At 41.0% G+C, this 18,079-nt stretch overlaps 1 protein-coding gene across 2 annotated transcripts in view; it reads left to right on the plus strand.

Annotated features, from left to right (window-relative positions):
• The window catches only part of lgi2a (leucine-rich repeat LGI family, member 2a), an 80,923-nt gene that overhangs the window by 14,516 nt on the left and 48,328 nt on the right, over nucleotides 1-18,079 (plus strand). The window contains exons 2-3 of one of the 2 annotated variants that reach the window (XM_080189332.1): nucleotides 16,459-16,587; nucleotides 17,551-17,622. In XM_080189332.1, coding sequence (XP_080045458.1) covers nucleotides 16,459-16,587; nucleotides 17,551-17,622 — 201 coding nt within the window. Of the gene's footprint in view, nucleotides 1-16,336; nucleotides 16,588-17,550; nucleotides 17,623-18,079 lie in introns of those variants that run through there. The other variant, XM_080189322.1, reaches the window with a different exon arrangement.

Raw genomic sequence — 18,079 nt, forward strand, 5'->3', positions numbered from 1 at the left:
AAATGGCAAATGGAATTTAATGTTGGCAAGTGTGAGGTGGTCCACTTTGGTAGGAAGAATGGTAGGAAGGACTATTACTTACGTGGCGAAAAACTGCAGCAGGCGACGGTGCAGAGGGACCTCGGGGTCCTTGTGCATGAGTCGCAAAAACCCAGCTTGCAGGTGCAGCAGGTGGTCAGGAAGGCGAATGGGATGCTGGCCTTCATAGCGAGGGGGATTGAATATAAAAGTAGGGAGGTCTTGCTGCAGCTGTATAGGGCATTGGTGAGGCCGCAGCTGGAGTACTGTGTGCAGTTTTGGGCGCCGCACCTGCGCAAGGATATTTTGGCCCTGGAGGGAGTGCAGAGGAGGTTTACTAGGCTGATACCGGAGTTGAGGGGATTGAGCTATGAGGAGAGGCTGAATAAACTAGGCTTGTACTCGTTAGAGTTTAGAAGAATGAGGGGAGATCTCATTGAGACGTATAAGATGATGAATGGGATGGATAGGATAGAGGTGGAGAGACTCTTCCCGCTCAAAAAAGACAGTAGGACTAGGGGGCACAGCCTCAAGATAAAGGGGAGGCGGTTTAGAACGGAGTTGAGGAGGAACTTCTTCACTCAAAGGGTGGTGAATCTCTGGAATTCTCTGCCCGTTGAAGTGGTGGAGGCTGCCTCGCTAAATATTTTTAAGAAGCGGGTTGATGGGTTTTTGATAAGAGAAGGGATTAAGGGTTATGGGGAGAGGGCGGGAAAGTGGAACTGAGCCACGACAGATCAGCCATGATCTTATTGAATGGCGGGGCAGGCTCGAAGGGCTAGATGGCCTACTCCTGCTCCTATTTCTTATGTTCTTATGTTCTTAATCAGATGAAACCTATTCATTTCTATTTGTGCTATTAATTCATCTACTTTGTGTTGAGTGCTTCACACACACAGATATAATGCATTTAGACTTAACGTTTTTTGATTTTTCCTGATGTCACCTCAGTCACTAAAGCCCCACTACCCTTGTTGTTTGTGCCTGACCCACTCTGCTTATTTTTACCTAAAATGCTACTCTGCTCTAGGGCTTGACATTTCCCTCACTGCTTTTGAATTTACCCTTTCCTGTAACCTCCCCTCCCCTTTTTTATTAGTTTAAAGATCTGCCTATTGCCTGAATTATTCAGTTCACCAGGACAACGATTCCAAGTAGATTCCATCTCATTTTCCCCCTTTCCTTAGTATTCATATCAGTGACCCAGGATGCCAAATTCCTGCCTCCCACACTTATCTTTCGGTCATTAATTTAATGTTCCAATCTGTGTATACATATCCTGGTTCGCATGTCATAATAATCCAGAGATTAAAAAAGAGGTGCAGTTGAAGCATTTCATTTGTACTTATCAGGACAGAATTAACAAAAATACCAATTTTAAAGAAAATAACAATTTATACTGACATAGAAGAGAATGTTGATTAGTTGGCAAGCGGATTCTGATTGGTAGAAATATTGCCATGAAGAATGAATTAGGGAGCAGTTAACTGTCAAGCTTTAGTTTCAATTCAGACTAGGCAGGTTGAATCTGATTGGTCAAGGTGTTGCCATGGGAACAAACCAGGAAATCACTGTCCCTGAAGGAAAAGACAAATTATGGATATTTTTCATCTCTCTGTAAAGGACAGGGCCCTGTGTGTGAATATATCTATCTTCCAGCGCACATAATCTAGTTCTTCGCACAATCAAGATGGTTTAGGAAGTGTTGTCCAAACATGGAATCTCATCTTATGTTGGACATTATGTTTTGAGTTTTGCAAGCACAGGTTGCTTGGGTATGACCAGTACTTTACCTGTTGCAAATTGCTGAAGGGACCTGCTGTTTGATACAATTCCAGCAGTTGGGACATATGGTCTGCATACCTAGCATCAATCATATGAGTACTGAAGTCCTAGGCCCAGCTCTCACAAACATCGTCACCAGTTTCCAAGAGAAACATATCTTTGATGGAATGACACCTAACCTTCTTTTCATATTTTTAATAGGTACTTGCTATATTTAAAAACGCAGTTGCATGTAAGAATTTCCTTACACACCTTCATGGACTTCAAATTCGCCTTTGAAATGGGGCAGTCAACTGAGCTCCTTTTCCTCAATGTGCTATTTGAGAAACCCGCTAGTGGATCATCTACTAATCTTTACTACCACAAGTCTACCTTCACCGGTCAATGTACGCATTGGGATTTCTATAATTCCATGCACTTTCAGATTGGCCTTATCGTCAACGTCATATATAGGGCCTAAGCTACTTGTTCATGGTATAAACTTGATGCTGAAACAAGCCACCTCAAAGATATCCTATAGGATAACAGTAACCCTGAACAGATCATTGATCTCTATACATCGTACAACTCATGAATGGGCTGAAGGCCACAACTTTCAATCTTGAAAACTGCTCAGCCTACCTCAGATTACCCTGAGAGTGTCTCAGAAATTTGAGCAACGGGTAAAGCTTGCTCTTTCATGGTGCTATTATACAATAGCAACGCAAGTGGTATTTGCACTAACAGGATGCTACCATCAAGCCAGAAAGACGTCTGCTGATCACACAAATGAATAATGCGGTATATGAATTTCAGTGGCAGTGTGATGCCAAGTATGTGGCTGTACATCCCAATAATTGGTGGATGTTATTCATCCATCGTCATCAATGAGGACCTTGACATTATTTTGAGGCTGGTTGCAGTGTGTCCGAAGATGACTGATCAGGCCAATTCGGGCACGGAATGTCATGGCACATATTGGACAGACTTGCGTAGACACTGTAGTTGTTGCACTGGTGGCTCTGGACTTGCGCAGCTCACGCTTAAGTTGTGCTTCAGGAATACACCATGCTTTGTGAGCTTGACAGCCTTTATGGATGAGGCAGCGCCAGGTAGGACGGTTTTGTGCCAGTGCCTCCCAGGTGGTCATATCAATGTCAAGCAACTTCAGGGAGGTGTTGAATGTGTCCTTGAAACATTTCTTCTGCCCTCCATGCGAGCGTCTTCCAGCAGAGAGTTCCCCAAAAAGGAGCTGCTTGAGTATGTGCTCGTTTGACATATGGATGACATGACCTGCCCACCGAGTCTGCGCTCTCATCAGCAGTGTGTAGACTGATGGTAGACTTGCTGTAGAGAGAACTTCAATGCCTGGTACTTTGTCTTGCCAACGGATGCGTAATATTCTGCAAAGACAACTCATGTGGAAATGATTGAGCTGTCTTGCGTGCCTTGGATACACAGTCCACATTTCACAGGCATATGGGAGGGTAGTGAGTACCACGGCGCTGTAGACCTTCAGTTTTGTTGCTGGGCTGATTCCTTGATGATCCCATACGCTGGAGTGCAGTCTACCAAAAGCAGAACTTGCCTTTGCTATTCTGCAGTTAACTTCTATATCAATAGTCACTGCTTGGGAGAGGGTGCTGCCAAGATAAGTGAATTCATCCACAGCCTGTAGTTTCTGCCCCTTGATTGTGATTATGGATTTTGTGTACAGTGCATGAGGAGCAACCTGGCACACGACTTCAGTCTTTTTAATGTTGGTGGTGAGTCCAAAGTTGTCACAAGCAGTGGAAAATTTGTCCATACTGACTTGCATCTCTGGCTCTGAGCCAGCATACAGGGTGCAGTCATCAGCAAAGAGGAAATCTCTCAGAACAGTCTCTTTCACTTTGGTAATAGCGTGAAGTCTCCTCAGGTTGAAGAGCTTCCCATCCACTCTGTACTTGAGGCTGATTCCAGCAACACTGGCATGGCAGTAAACATCATGCTGAAGAGTGTGGGTGCGAGCACACAGCCCTGTTTGACACTGTTGGTGACTGGGAATGCCTCAGAGGATTCTCTGCCATCCAGTACTCTGACCATCATGCCATCATGGAAATGGTGTACCATCTGAATGAATTTGAGAGGACAGCCGAACTTTGACATGATCCTTCACAGGACTTGTCGGCTTATAGTGTCGAAGGCTTTCGTGAGGTCAACAAAGGTTGTGTGGAGCTCGCGATTCTGCTCCTGACACTTCTCCTGAAGTTGGCATGCAGCAAAAATCATGTCAGTAGTCCCACGATCTTTGCGGAAGCCACACTGTGACTCTGGAAGCAAGCCCAGCTCCAGATGAGTGACCAGATGATTTAGCAGGACTCTTGCAGGGGTCTTTCCTGTGATGGAGAGCAGTGAGATTCCTTGGTGGTTGTCACATACTTGCCGATGGCCCTTCCTCTTGTAGAGGTGTACGATGGAAGCATCTTCAGGATCCTGAGGAATGGATCCTTGCTTCCAAAAGGACTGGAACAACTCAGTGAGCTTCTCGATAAGTGCAGGACCAGCAGCTTTATAGATCTCTGTGGGTATGGCATCTGCCCCTGGGGCTTTGCCACTGGATAGCTGGCTGACAACTTTCGTGACTTCTGCTACTACCGGTGGGTCATCCATGGCGCTGTTGATATCAACCTGGGGAATCCTGTTTATTGCCTCATCATTAATAGATGACGGTCGGTTGAGGATGGCTTCAAAGTGTTCAGCCCATCTCTGCAGGATCTGACCCTTCTCTGTAATGAGAGTTGTACCATGTATACCGGGGGGGGGGGACTCCCAAGAGATTGAGGTCCGTAGAGAGTGTTGAGGGCTTCATAGAACCGTTTCAAATCATTTCTGTCAGCATATCTCTGTATTTCATCTGCCTTGGCGCACAGCTAGGCATCCTGCATTTTACGCAGTTTACTCTGGACTGTCCTGCAAGCACTGGTAAAAACATTGGTGGATAGTATCAAACAATATACCTCTTTACTTGTCTGAAACAGGCAAAGTACAGACTCAAACAGTTTGCGGTTGAAAACTCAAAACATAATATCCAAAATTAGATGTGATTCTGTGATTGGACAATACTTGTTAAACATCCTGATTGTGCTAAGAATTATACTGACAAACAATTTAAGATTATCAGTTGGGGTCGCCGTGTGGCTCACTTAGATATTCTAGAAGCTACATATATTCAGACACGGGGCCCTGTCCTTTGCTGACAGATTGAGCATGTCCAAACATTGTGCCTTTTTCAACTAAACAAAAGCTAGGGCGACAGCCATTCCCTGGTTCATTTCCCATGGCAATATTTTGACCAATCAAAGTCAACCTCTCTGGTATGAATTTAAACAAAAGTTTGGCAGTTAACTGTTTCCTAGTGCATTCCCCGTGGCAATACCTTTACAAATCAGAATCCACTTGCCAACCAATCAGCACTCCCTTCTCATGCAACATAAATTGTTGTCCTCTTTACATTCAATATTCTTCTCAATATTATCCTGCTGAATACAGGGCAAAAAACATTGACAATACATCTATTTTTTAACAATGCTCAGGTTCTGTATGGCCAAACAACAATCCAGAAATTATAACTTCTGAGGTTCTACTTTTCAATTTAAATAGTAGTTCTTCAAACACCCTCAGTGGAACATCAATGCTAGTTCTACCTATGTCGTTAAACTTCAGAACTCCTGCTATGGCTGGAGAGAACAGTATCTATTCTCCTCACTATGCTGTCCCTGACCACTATCACATCCCCTTCACTCACTCCACTTGAATGGCCTCCCAAGAAGATAAAAAAAGAAATAGGAGCTGAAGTAGACAATACAGCTCATCTGGCCTGCTCTGCAATCCTATACAATCAAAGCTGATCTTGTGTGCCAACTCCTCTGCCCATATCCCTTGATTCAAATATATGTTTAAATCAGCTTTCTACCCCTCTGGGGTAGAAAATTCCAAAAACTCACAACCTTTGAGTGGAGATGCCAGCATTGGACTGCAGGAGGCACAGTAAGAAATCTCACAACACCAGTTGAAGTCCAACAGGTTTATTTGGTATCATGAGCTTTTGGGCGCTGCTCCTTCATCAGATGAGTCATACTCACATACTCACCTCATGAAAGAGCAATGCTCCAAAAGCTTGTAATACCAAATAAATCTGTTGGACTTAAACCTGGTGTTGTGAGACTGCTTACTTTGAGTGAAGGCATTTCTCCTTATCTAAGTCCTAAATAATCGGTTCTTTATCCCATGTATCCCAGATACGGTGCCACATGTTCCAAATTCCCTAGTCAAGGGAAGCAACCACTCAGTGTCCATCCTATCAAGCCCTTTCAGAGACTTGTATGTTTCAGTCAGATCACTTCTCATTCTTTAAACACCAGAGAATATAGACACTACACCATAGTAATATGGACAGTTTTGCTATCCACCCAGTTATCCTTGTTTTCTTCTATACAGTTAGCAAGTATCTTGTACCTGTTGGCCAAAGGCAAGGGCTGATGCTCCTCCATCACTACATCTCAGATCTCACTGTCTGACTCACAGTCACACTGACCTATCCCTGACCATTAATCAAAGTTCTGCTTAACCTGAGGGATGTAACTGCCTCCTGGGGCAAACTCTCCAGTTAACTCCCCTCCCACAGCATCTGCAACTCCGACTCCATCTCAACAACTCTGAGCGGCAGTTTCTCCAGCTGCAGAAACTTACCTCAGGTATGGTTATTTGGGATTCAGACGCTTTACACCAAGTTTCACATGCTGTAGTAGCACACCAGCTACCCAACCATGTCTATCTAACTGTATTTATTTATTTAATAGTTTGTTGGTTACTAATTTGAGAAAGTAAAGTAAGAGTGAGTTAATTTCCTAGTTTGGAAATGAAAGAACAACACTCACCAGCTACTAAAGGTAAAAGAAAACTCCTTCTTTCTCTGCACCAAATCCTCACTTGCAGTAAATAACCAAATTGAACACTCTGTTAATGAAGCATGAAGTTCTGCAATTATTCTATGCTCCACAGCCCCTATGTTGCAGCACTCTTACTGCACAGAAGCATAATAGAAGGAACATCGATTTTCTTCACTATGATCTCCACAGATGCAGCTCTCCCTTGGTACTGCATTGCAGTGCCAGCCCAGGATTTTGTGTTCAAATCCAGATTGAATCTTCTCTCTGGGAGGTGCTATCACTGAAACTTCTGATTCATTTGTCAGTTAATAGCACATAGAAAGATTATTTGTCCTATCATGCCTGCTAGTCTTTGTTAGAACAATGCAAAACTAAACCTGCAGTTTTTTTCCCCCTCCCCATGGCTCAGTATCTTGCTTTGCTTCATCATTTAACCAGTCTTCCCTTAAAACATGTGCCTACTCCAGCCTCTCCCTATGGCAAAACATTCTGTGCTCCAGGAACCCCTCGTGTAAGAGATGTCTATTAATCTCTCTCCTTAGTCAGCAGAATAATAGAAGTGAACAATTAAACAACCTTTCCTTGTTCCAGACTCCTGCTTTCAAAACATTCATTAATTTGTATTATTTATAGAGTACATTTTTGAAATATTTGATATTTTTACTGCAATTCTCAAAGGATTCCTGTATTTCAGAGAAACAGGCTGCTGAATGGTGGATCTATGTGATTTCATGGCAACCTCAGGGGCAATTGAAGGAAATTTTAAAAAATTATGAGGAGTATGAGTGCAGTATAATGGAGATCGAGCATGAAATTAGTAAATATGCTTCTTCTTTTATCCTGGCTACTAACTCCCCCTCCCAACCTGACACCCCCCAACTCCTGCCATTACTGTTTAATGTGGAAGCAGATTATAGACCACTGCAATGTCAAATTTGACCCTGAAATGAGCTTCCAACCACATATCTGCAATATCATTAAGACCACCTACCTCTGTTAACACTGCCCAATTCCATCCCTGTCTCAGCTTCTCTGCTGCTGAAATCCTCATTCATGCCTTTGACCACCCACATTCTACCCATTGTAAATTTGATGTTGTGCAAAACTCTGCTGCACATGTCCTAACTTGCATCAAGCCCCTTTCACCCATTGTCCTCACTCACTTACATCAGCTCCTAATACAGCAGGAACACCATTTTAAGTTTTTTATCCTTATTTTTACACTCCTCCATTTTCTCAATCTTGAAATCTCTATAACCTCCTCCGATCCTTATGGATATCTGCTCTCCTCCAATTTTGACCTCTTAATCACTCCACCAATGGCAGCCATCCCTTCAATTTTCAAAGCCCTAAGTTTTGGAATTCCTACTATAAAGCTCTCAATCTCTCTTCTTCTCTATTCTCTTCTAAGATACTCATTCAAACCTACCAATTTAAACAAAGCTTTGGTCATCCAACCTAATATCTTCTTAAGTGGCTGAGTATCTAGTTTTGTTTCATATTGTTCCTATTAAGATCCTTAGAACCATAAAACCATTAAACATTACAGCCTTTTGTCCCTTTGTGGCTGTGCCGAACCATTTTTCTGCCTAGTCCCACTGACCTGCACCTGGACTACATCCCTCCACACCCCCTTCATCCATGTACCTGTCCAAGTGTTATAAGTGAGCCCAGCTTTACCACTTCATCTGGTAGCTCATTCCACACTCCCATCACTCTGTGTGTGAAGAACCCCCCAATATTCCCTTTAAACTTTTTCCCCGTCACCCTTAACCCATGTCCTCTACTTTTTTTTTCCCCTAGCCTCAGTGGAAAAAGCCTGCTCGCGTTCATTCTATCTACATCTATCATTATTTTATACATGTCTATCAAATCTCCCCTCATTCTTCTAGGCTCCAGGGAATAAAGTCCTAACCTATTCAATCTTTCTCTGTAACTCAGTTTCTCAAATCCCGGCAACATCCTTGTAAACCTTGTCTGCAATCTTTCAATGTTATTAATATCCTTCCTGTAATTAGGTGACCAAAACTGCACACAATACCCTAAATTCAGCCTCACCAATGTCTTATACAACCTCTTCATAACATTCCAACTCTTATACTCAATACTTTGATTTATAAAGGCCAATATTCCAAAAGCAGTCTTTACAACCCTATCTACTTGTGACACCCACTTTTAGGGAATTATGTATCTGTATTCCCAGATCCCTCTGTTCTACTGCATTCTTCAGTGTCCTACTATTTACCTTATATGTTCTAGCTTGGTTTGTCCTTCCAAAGTGCAATACCTCACACTTGTCTGTATTAAACGCCATCTGCCATTTTTCAGCCTATTTTTCTAGCTGGTCCAAATCCCTCTGCAAGCTTTGAAAACCTTCCTCACTGTCCACTAGCCTCCAATTTTTGTTTCATCAGCAAATTTGCTGATCCAATTAACTACATTATCATCCAGATCATTGATATAGATGACAAACAACAGACCCAACACTGATCCCTGTGTCACACCGCTAGTCACAGGCCTCCACTCAGAGAAGTAATCCTCCACTACCACTCTCTGGCTTCTTCCATTGAGCCAATGTCTAATCCAATTTACTATCTCTCCACGTATACCTAGCAACTGAACCTTCCTAACTAACCACCCATGTGGGACCTTGTCAAAGGCCTTACTGAAGTCCATGTAGACAACATGCACCTCCTTCCCTTCATCCTCTTTTCTAGTAACCTCCTCGAAAAACTCTAATAGATTGGTTAAACATGATCTACCATGCACAAAGCCATGTTGTCTCTCCCTAATAAGTCCCTGTTCATCCAAATATTTGTAGATCCTATGTCTTAGTACTCCTTCCAATAATTTACCTACTACTGACATCAAACTTACCAGCCTGTAACTTCCCGGATTACTTTTTGAGCCTTTTTTAAACAACAGAACAACATGAGCTATCCTCCAATCATCCGGCACCTCACCCACGGATACCGACATTTTAAATATATCTGCCAGGGCCCCTGCAATTTCAACACAAGTCTCCTTCAAGGTCCAAGGGAATTCCCTGTCTGGTCCTGGGGATTTATCTACTCTGATTTGCCTCAAGATAGCAAGCACCTCCTCTCCTTTAATCTGTACAGTTCCATGATCTCCCTACTTGTTTGCCTTATTTCCATAGACTCCATGCCAGTTTCCTTAGTAAATATGGATGCAAAAACCCATTTAATATCTCCCCCATTTCTTTTGGTTCCATACATAGCCGACCACTCTGATCTTCAAGAGGACCAATTTTATCCCTTCCTATCCTTTTGCTCTTAATATACCTGTAGAAGCTCTTAGGATTATCCTTCACCTTGACTGCCAAAGCAACCTCATGTCCTCTTTCAACCCTCCTGATTTCTTCCTTAAGTAGTTTCTTGCACTTTTTATACTCCTCAAGCATCTTATTTGTCCCCTTGGACCATTTTACTTCGTTAAACATGCTATATAAATGCAGGTTGTTGTTGTTTTTGTGAGTAATTATGATCTCATTATCCTCAGTATTAATCTATTGATTACCTACTCAAATCAGAAAGTTAGAATTATTTTTAAACCCTCCATATGCACTGCCACGAGAGCTCAATTAACAGATGCACTGTGTGATTTCAGTCATATAGATCAGAAAAATGCCAGTTCTGAAGCTTTAAAATAAGCTGCCTGAACTCAAGATTGGTGACTATATAGAAATGCTAGGTAGAGCAGTGTTATTTCCAACCCTGAATGTCATAATTGTTAAACTATCCCAGTGAGGTAATAACAAAAACATTTCATTTGTCAGTATCTAGCTGCCATCTTATTGTGGGCAGTGTTGTGGCCTAGCATGTTTAAATATTAATGCAAGTGGCCAATCTGAAATCCCAAATCTCAGCTGCATCATTCTGGAGAAATCATAAGCAAAGTCCACATGCTTCTGCACATAGAACTATGGATTATTAATGGACGAGTTGTCCCTATGCAGAGTTATTCATCTGAGCCAGCACAGCAACATCATAAAATAGTTTGTATGCCTAATTCCTGAGTCTGCATGACAAAAAGAGGTGTGAATGCACAAAATTGACGCTCAGAAAAAGAGCAGCCGGACCTTCATAGCTGCCCCCCGCCATGTACGTTAGAGTATCATGATTGAACATGTTCTTATGTAACCCCCTGCATTCCCTACAACTCACCACTTCCCCTCCTCCCACATCTCGGTAACTGTGTAATCTCCTAATGTGTTCTATTATTGATGGTGCATGCATATGGTTTCTTAAGTAAGTGAGCTTTTCAAATATATTGAATGCTAACTGGATTATTGTTCCTATTCCTGGGCAATATTTTAAATATTGACTATCAGTTACTTGTTTGGTGCATAAAGTATAAACCTAACAAACCTAATTTTTTTCATTTTTGTGATGAGTCTGATCTTGTGAAATAAAGCACGACAGTGCTAGCAAATCTTCCCTGTTGCTTAATGGATAATTGGATTTAATTATCAATCATTGGGCCCATTAGTTTATAAATGAAATGCTGTGGCATTTTGAAATGCCAAGATGTTATTATTCATCTGATTTAATCTACCATGTAGCTTAAATTCTTTGAGGAAACGTTTACTGCTTAAATAATTAAGATCTGTAGTATTAATTATATTAAGATTTCTTCAATAAGCATGTTGTCCCTTATTGTCCTCCATGTTCCCTCACTACAAAATGATTTCTGCATAGTTTCATTCCAAATGTTATCCAGACTGATAGGAAATCTGTTACAAATGTAATTTTAATGCAAAACAGTTTTATATCGTGAAAGAATGAATTTGTTTGATAACAGAATTCATGTTTCGGGCTGACTGAATGGTGGAAAACTATTATTTGCTGAATAGATAATAGAAAAAAAAATTTATATTAAACCCCTCATCATGTCATCCACAGCCAGTGAATTATTGCTGTCACTTCATCAAAAAGAGCAACAATTTGCACACAAGAAGATCCCATAGACACCAAATGAGCTGCATGACAGATGCAGCAATTTATTTTTATTGGTGTGGGTTGAGGCAGGAATGTTGGTCTAAACACTGGAGGACATTGTGTTCTGTTTGGAATAGTGCCATTTGGCCATCCTTTGTTTAAGACTGGAGACAATGCATTGATGTTGCTTTAGTCATTTTTCCTTCATGTGAAGCTTGCACTGTAGGGCATATGTCTTTAATTGAAACTTTCCTGTTAAGGTGTGCTTTTTTGACCCAGTAATTCAAAACCTAACTCATAATCATATTAATCACTTTTCAACATGCCATGATATCATTGATATAATTAGTTAATTGCTTTTAGCAGGGAACGGATGAAAAAGATTGAAGTTTGGAAGAATAGGTATAGGTTAAGATGATTCAATACTTTAGAGAACACGATAGGTCCAATTTTATTGAGTCCAAGAAAAACTCATCTCAGGAACAATCAGGACTGATTGATATCTTGCATTTTCACTCTCAAGTACTGTCAGCTTACTCACCTCCTTTAAGTGACTCATACATTAAGTAACTTGGACACAAACCACAATCCTGCAAAATGCTCATAGCCTGCTGAAAGAAACAGACCTAATGACTGAATGACACAATTCACCCTCCCAATGAAGTGGCAATTTACTTGTACTTTTTTCAGTTTGGACACTGTATTTACTCCTATACCATTCCTTACGATACTGTCATGAACAGATGCATCTGTGACAGACAGGTTTATGAGGATGAGGCCAAGTATGTTTTTTAACCTCTTGCTGGTTCTCTCAACACCGCCTACAGACCCAGTCTAGCAGTTATGTCCTTTAGGATCCAGCCAGCTTAGTCTTTAATAGTGCTACTGAGCCACTCTTGGTGATCCCCTACCCAGAATACCTTGCCATGCTCAGTTCTTCTTCCAACATGCTCAACATGGAGGATTTCTAATTCAGTCGATAATGGCGGTGGAGGGGTGGGGGGATGGAAGAGAGCAAAGGGGTTAGGGGAGAGGATGTTCAAGGTAATCAGTGTGATGTTTCCTTGATCATGTTTGACCTGATACCATGAGGCTTCATGGGATTCAGGGACCATGTTGAGGACTCCCAGGGAAACTCATCCCCCACTCTCCCCACCAACTGTATATCATTGTGCCACCACCTCTGTTGGGTACGGCATGCTCAGGAATAGTGCTGGTGGGACACTACCTGTAGGGAATGATTCTGTGAGTATTATTATGTCAGGCTGTTGCTTGACTAGTCAGTGAGACTGCTCTCCCACTTTTGGCACTAGCCAAGATGTTACTAAAGAGGATTTTGCAGAGTTGACAGGGCCTAAGTCAATGCTGGGTGATCCGTCTGAATTAACTCCTTTTCAAATTTTTAGTGGTATGACACAAAAATGTGGCTTGCTATATTGCTATGGATCCGGAGTCACATATAGGCTAGATCAAGTAAGGATGGCAGATTTCCTTCCCTAAAAGGTATTAGTGAATCAGGTGAGTTGTAATGACAATTAACAATGATTCCATGGTGATCATTAGACTTTTAATTCCAGATTTCCAAAACAAATCAAACGTCACCACCTGCCATGGTGTGCTAAGACTCCGAGAGCATTATCCTGAATCTCTAGACCATGAACCCAGGGACAATATCAGTAAGCCACTGCCACCCCCAACTGTTAGCTTGCTTGTATTTAGCTGATACTCAGCATTTCAGAGTTCACTTTATTATCTTGTTTAAGATGTGACAGTGTCCATTGCAGTCATAAACCATAAATGGAATAAACTGGAAGCATTTTGCAGTCAATGCCACCTTTTTAAGAACTTTTATTTAGTTAATTAATGTTTGTGTTCATTCTCAACCACTACATTTGGAGTCAAAGCATTGATGCATGTTGCTATATCTGCAATGACAATAAATACATCACAGTGCATTTTATTCAATCAGTAAGCAAGGTATGATCCACATTTCCTGTTATCATTTAGTTATTTTCAGCAATGTTTTTAACATTGTGCATCATTAAATGATTGTTCAGATTTGTTAAAGAAGAATAAACAGAAATCAAAATCAGATCTTGAAATCAAATTCATTTTGGCAAATAAACTGCAATTGATTTGTGCCTTGATGGTCTAACCTGCCTTGGTGCCTTTCCTCCAGAAGAATTCAGAAATACAGCAGTAACAGCATTATAGTAATTGTGAAAGTAAATCCATTGAAGTGGGTTGCTTTATCAATTATCCAGCACTCACAGGCATCAAGCTCCTAACGACAGCAATCATTATTCCTTTTGAAAAGACAGTAATTTCCTCAGAAGCTTATAAAAGTTAAGTAGCCTTTGATCAAGAGCTTCAAAATAAACTAGAATCACCAAAGGCAATGTTCCTGATCGAGCTAATCAAAATGGCAACTAGGAAGAAAATGAAATAAGATTTGTATCTTCAGTGATTACTTTTGTCAATTAAAGCCTGATAATCCCAATCATGGATCCTAGATAACCACAGAAGCCATGAATCGTGAAGCTGAAGGTGTCAAGAGGGGACTGCAGGAGCTGAATTAAGATCTGAATAGCCCAGCCATTGATAAAGGAGCAAGGCTTCTTATCCTATCATTCTGCCAGGACTTGAATCCATGAAAAGAGAACAACCCATAACATTAACCAGTTCCATCCAACTTTGTCCTTCACATATAGTCTGTCACTGCCATTTTATAATATGAAAGAAGGGGCTAATCCAATACAGAAAGTTGAATGCAAAATCCTCACTCTGATAGGGCAATCCATTATCAATGCCCCTTATATTTTGGTTGTGCTGCTCAAAACAAGTTTACAAAACTTAAATATGAAGAGCAACATTGTAGACTTGTGAACACAACTCTGGAGTGCTTGATATTCCACTTCAACAGTGAAAATATCACTTTCTCCCTTCACCACATATTGCTATTGAATTTTCCACATCAGTTTATCAGCTAACTAACAAGTGAATTATTGTTCATTTTAAATTAAATGATTACCCAGATTAGGTTCCAACGGTTTAGTTCCATGCAAGCATTTAGGCCATTAAAGCTTAAAATTGCCCTCCACCACCTCCAAAACTCAGGAACAGAAATACTGTAATTCTGACTGTTAATTTCGGCAGAAAATGCTGGAAAATCTCAGCAAGTCTTACAGCATCTGTGGAGAGAGCATAGAGTTAACGTTTCGAGTCTGGATGAGAATCCTATCAGTTTTGAATATAGCCACATTCGCATCCCCTCAGACTTACTCACATGTCTCTGGGTGCAGCACTATAGAGAAAATGATCACCAGCTAATGTCATAAATGGACAGGCAACAAAGATTCCAGCTTTTCCTCCCCACTGTGTCCCATTAATGACCACTTTAAAATCTATACTACAGGTATATTAAGTTACATCAGTTTGCTTGTGCTTCTGATTGCAATTATTATTCACTTTCTCTCAAATCGTGGTCCGTCTTAGTTACAGTGGACAACATTTGATCTGATTTATTATTGTATTAGTATAGTGTTTCTTGCGCGTTATACAGACAAAGCTTACAGTACATACAGAAAGAAAATCACCCTCGTGTAAAACTCACACATCTAGACGCTGTTATCTAGTTTATTGAATATTTCATGTACTGCTACTGTATTAAATGATTGTCATGTTTGTGGTGGGATTTTGTCGTGAGACGTCTTGCCAGTATGTTACTATTTTTCTATCCCTCTGAGTGCCTATTTCAATCGTCTGCGTAGGCTTGCAATGCCTGTCCAGCCCTCCAGGGCTACCGAGGTGACACGCAAGCTATTTTTAGAACAAACACAGATCCTGAAAGTGTCAGTAGCCACCCAGTATGAACAGGTCTGATTATTATCTCCTGATTTTCTGTCCCTGGACTACTGTCTCTTTGCGTGTTTTTTTTACACGGCTACAGGCCTCCTTCCAAAGATGCTGACTGTTGTTCAGTGTCCTTGTCCAAGGTGCTGATTGAAATCGGTGCCTTTTCACTAGCACCCAACTTGCTAGACAATATATCGCCTTTTAAATTCTCCACGTTAGAAGTTCACCAACCCCTCCTTAAATGGAATACACATGTCAATTATCAATGAATTAAAGATTTGTGATCCACTTTGGGACTACTTCTAATTACTGTCTTTTCTCCAAAGGAATATTAAGAAGAGAGGTGGGTGGGGGAAGTTGTGTACATATAAATGTAAATACGAGGAAAAGCAGAAATTGAAGTTGATGAAGTTTTATGCTTATCGATTTGAAAATTGTGGGGATATTTGCAAAGTACTCAGGTGAAGGGGACAGGAAGTGTTTCCTGTGGTTTTAGTTCTAAATCCCTGGGGGAGGCCATTCATATTTGCCTTCCTAAATTACAATAATCAATCAGCGTTCATTTTTAAATGCTTCTACCATCCGATGTTTCAGCGCTTGTGTCCTACCCTCCGCGGCCTCTCTCACACGGGGAGAAGAGGTAAGACAGCGGGCAAGGGCACGCCGAAGCGTGTTGTGGGAGAAGTGGATATTTTTAAACTCTCTGGAGTCGGAATATCCAATAAATAATTCATGGGAGCCAGGGCTGCGGTTCCTCGCTGATGTCAGCACTTTGTGGAAACGGCGCACGGTGCAGAAAGTGGGAGCCGCAGGACTGTGCAAAGGGGGTGGGTTCTTTTTTAATGGCCGTTTGTACGGGCATGTCAAGGAGCAAAAATGTGCAGTTTGAATAAGAGTTTTGCCTTTCTTTCTCTTGCAATTGGAATCAGCTTGTTATCCGGCGCTGAAATCAGAAAACCAACGAAATGCCCACGTCGCTGCAGTTGTACAAGGGACGCGGTCATGTGTGTTGGAACTTCATCTGTCCCAAGGATCCCCCCCAATGATATAATTTCCCTGTAAGTAACCAGAACCGACTGCGATATATCTCTTGTCTATTTTTTTTTCTTCATCTGTTCCCTAACAAAGTGACAATTCTTATTTACATCAGTGGACAGTCGGCACCGCTTTAAAATACAACCAAAACGCACGCAGGGAAATGAAGTTTAGGTTGTAGGAGATGTGAGATTGTTTATCTTATTCTGTAACTCTATCTTACTGCATTGTGCAACATAAGAACAATGCTAACAAATAAATGGAAGCGGTATACCCATTCTGATTGTCAGCTCCAGGCAGGACTTTGCAGCGTTGGCAATGCAGAATATTGAACATTTTGCCAATTTGACATTTAACAGTGGTTTTGTAAGGCGGTAGCGGGATACGACTTAGGAGACTTTTGTTTTCAACTTTAATTTTACTTTAATTTTTACTCCTTCAGTAACATCATAAAACAGGGAGTGTTCAGCAGATGCTCTGGCTCCTCTGGGAACTGCTGTATATCTAGTCTTCTCACTATTTCATTTCAATTCAATCTTTAGCCGGTAGTTTTCTATTTTCACTCACACGTCTTTTTAAAATAGATTTGGCCATGTGTAAGAGAATAGAATATTGCATTCGCTTCCAACAGTTTTTTTCATTCCCTGTAGCCATACTACACATTTACAGAGTAATTTGTGTTGCAAGGGATCTATGTCCAATGAAAAAGTGTAAAGAAAATAATTTCGAAAGAGACTTTTGATCAAAACTGGATAAAGTACACCATTGCAACCAATGAATAAATAAGTCCACCACGTCAAATCAATCCCTTTTTTAAAGGAAGGAAGTCACGTTATAAATTACATATATGAAAAGTCAGGAGTTCTGTATTGAAGTGTTTGAAAAATAAAGACCTCACTGTTAGACTTTCCCATCATTTCAGTCATATCAAGGTCATTACAAACAATTGCATCCTCTTAATGTTGTTGTTTGCATTCCGTCCCCAGGAGTTTGGTAAACGGAAGTTACCACGAAATAACGGAAGAGATGTTTTCAAATTTGCCATTTTTGCAACTTCTGTGAGTATGGCTTTGCTTGTGTTGGGATGGGCGGATTCACTGTGTCTGGAGAGGCCAGTTAGATTCTGCTGCAAAATTATATTAGAAAAAAGCAAAAGTTTTGCCAAGTTATCAAACCTGCTGACTTCATAGATGTTGTGAATATAAAGTATTCATTTTCCAGTGATAGATACATGTAGAGTTCAAACTGAGAACCTTACCATTGATTTTATCCATAAAATACTTGCGACATTGGGGTGAATAGGTGTGAAGTCAATTTTAATAAGCCGTGGATATTTTCACTATTACCCGCTCCTGTAAGCGTGACTCCAGGTTATGTGTGGCTAATGGAGTTTAATAAAGGATAAGGAGAACCAGAGGATAAGTGTATTTCAAATATAAAACAACGGAGCACCCTCTCTTCCTCAAATGTCTCACTGGTTACTGCTAGTTCACACAGAAAAATCCCAAGGTATCC

This window comes from Carcharhinus amblyrhynchos, chromosome 1 (genome assembly GCF_965287045.1).
Source record: "Carcharhinus amblyrhynchos chromosome 1, sCarAmb.v2.hapA, whole genome shotgun sequence".
In the NCBI taxonomy this organism is placed as follows: domain Eukaryota; kingdom Metazoa; phylum Chordata; class Chondrichthyes; order Carcharhiniformes; family Carcharhinidae; genus Carcharhinus; species Carcharhinus amblyrhynchos.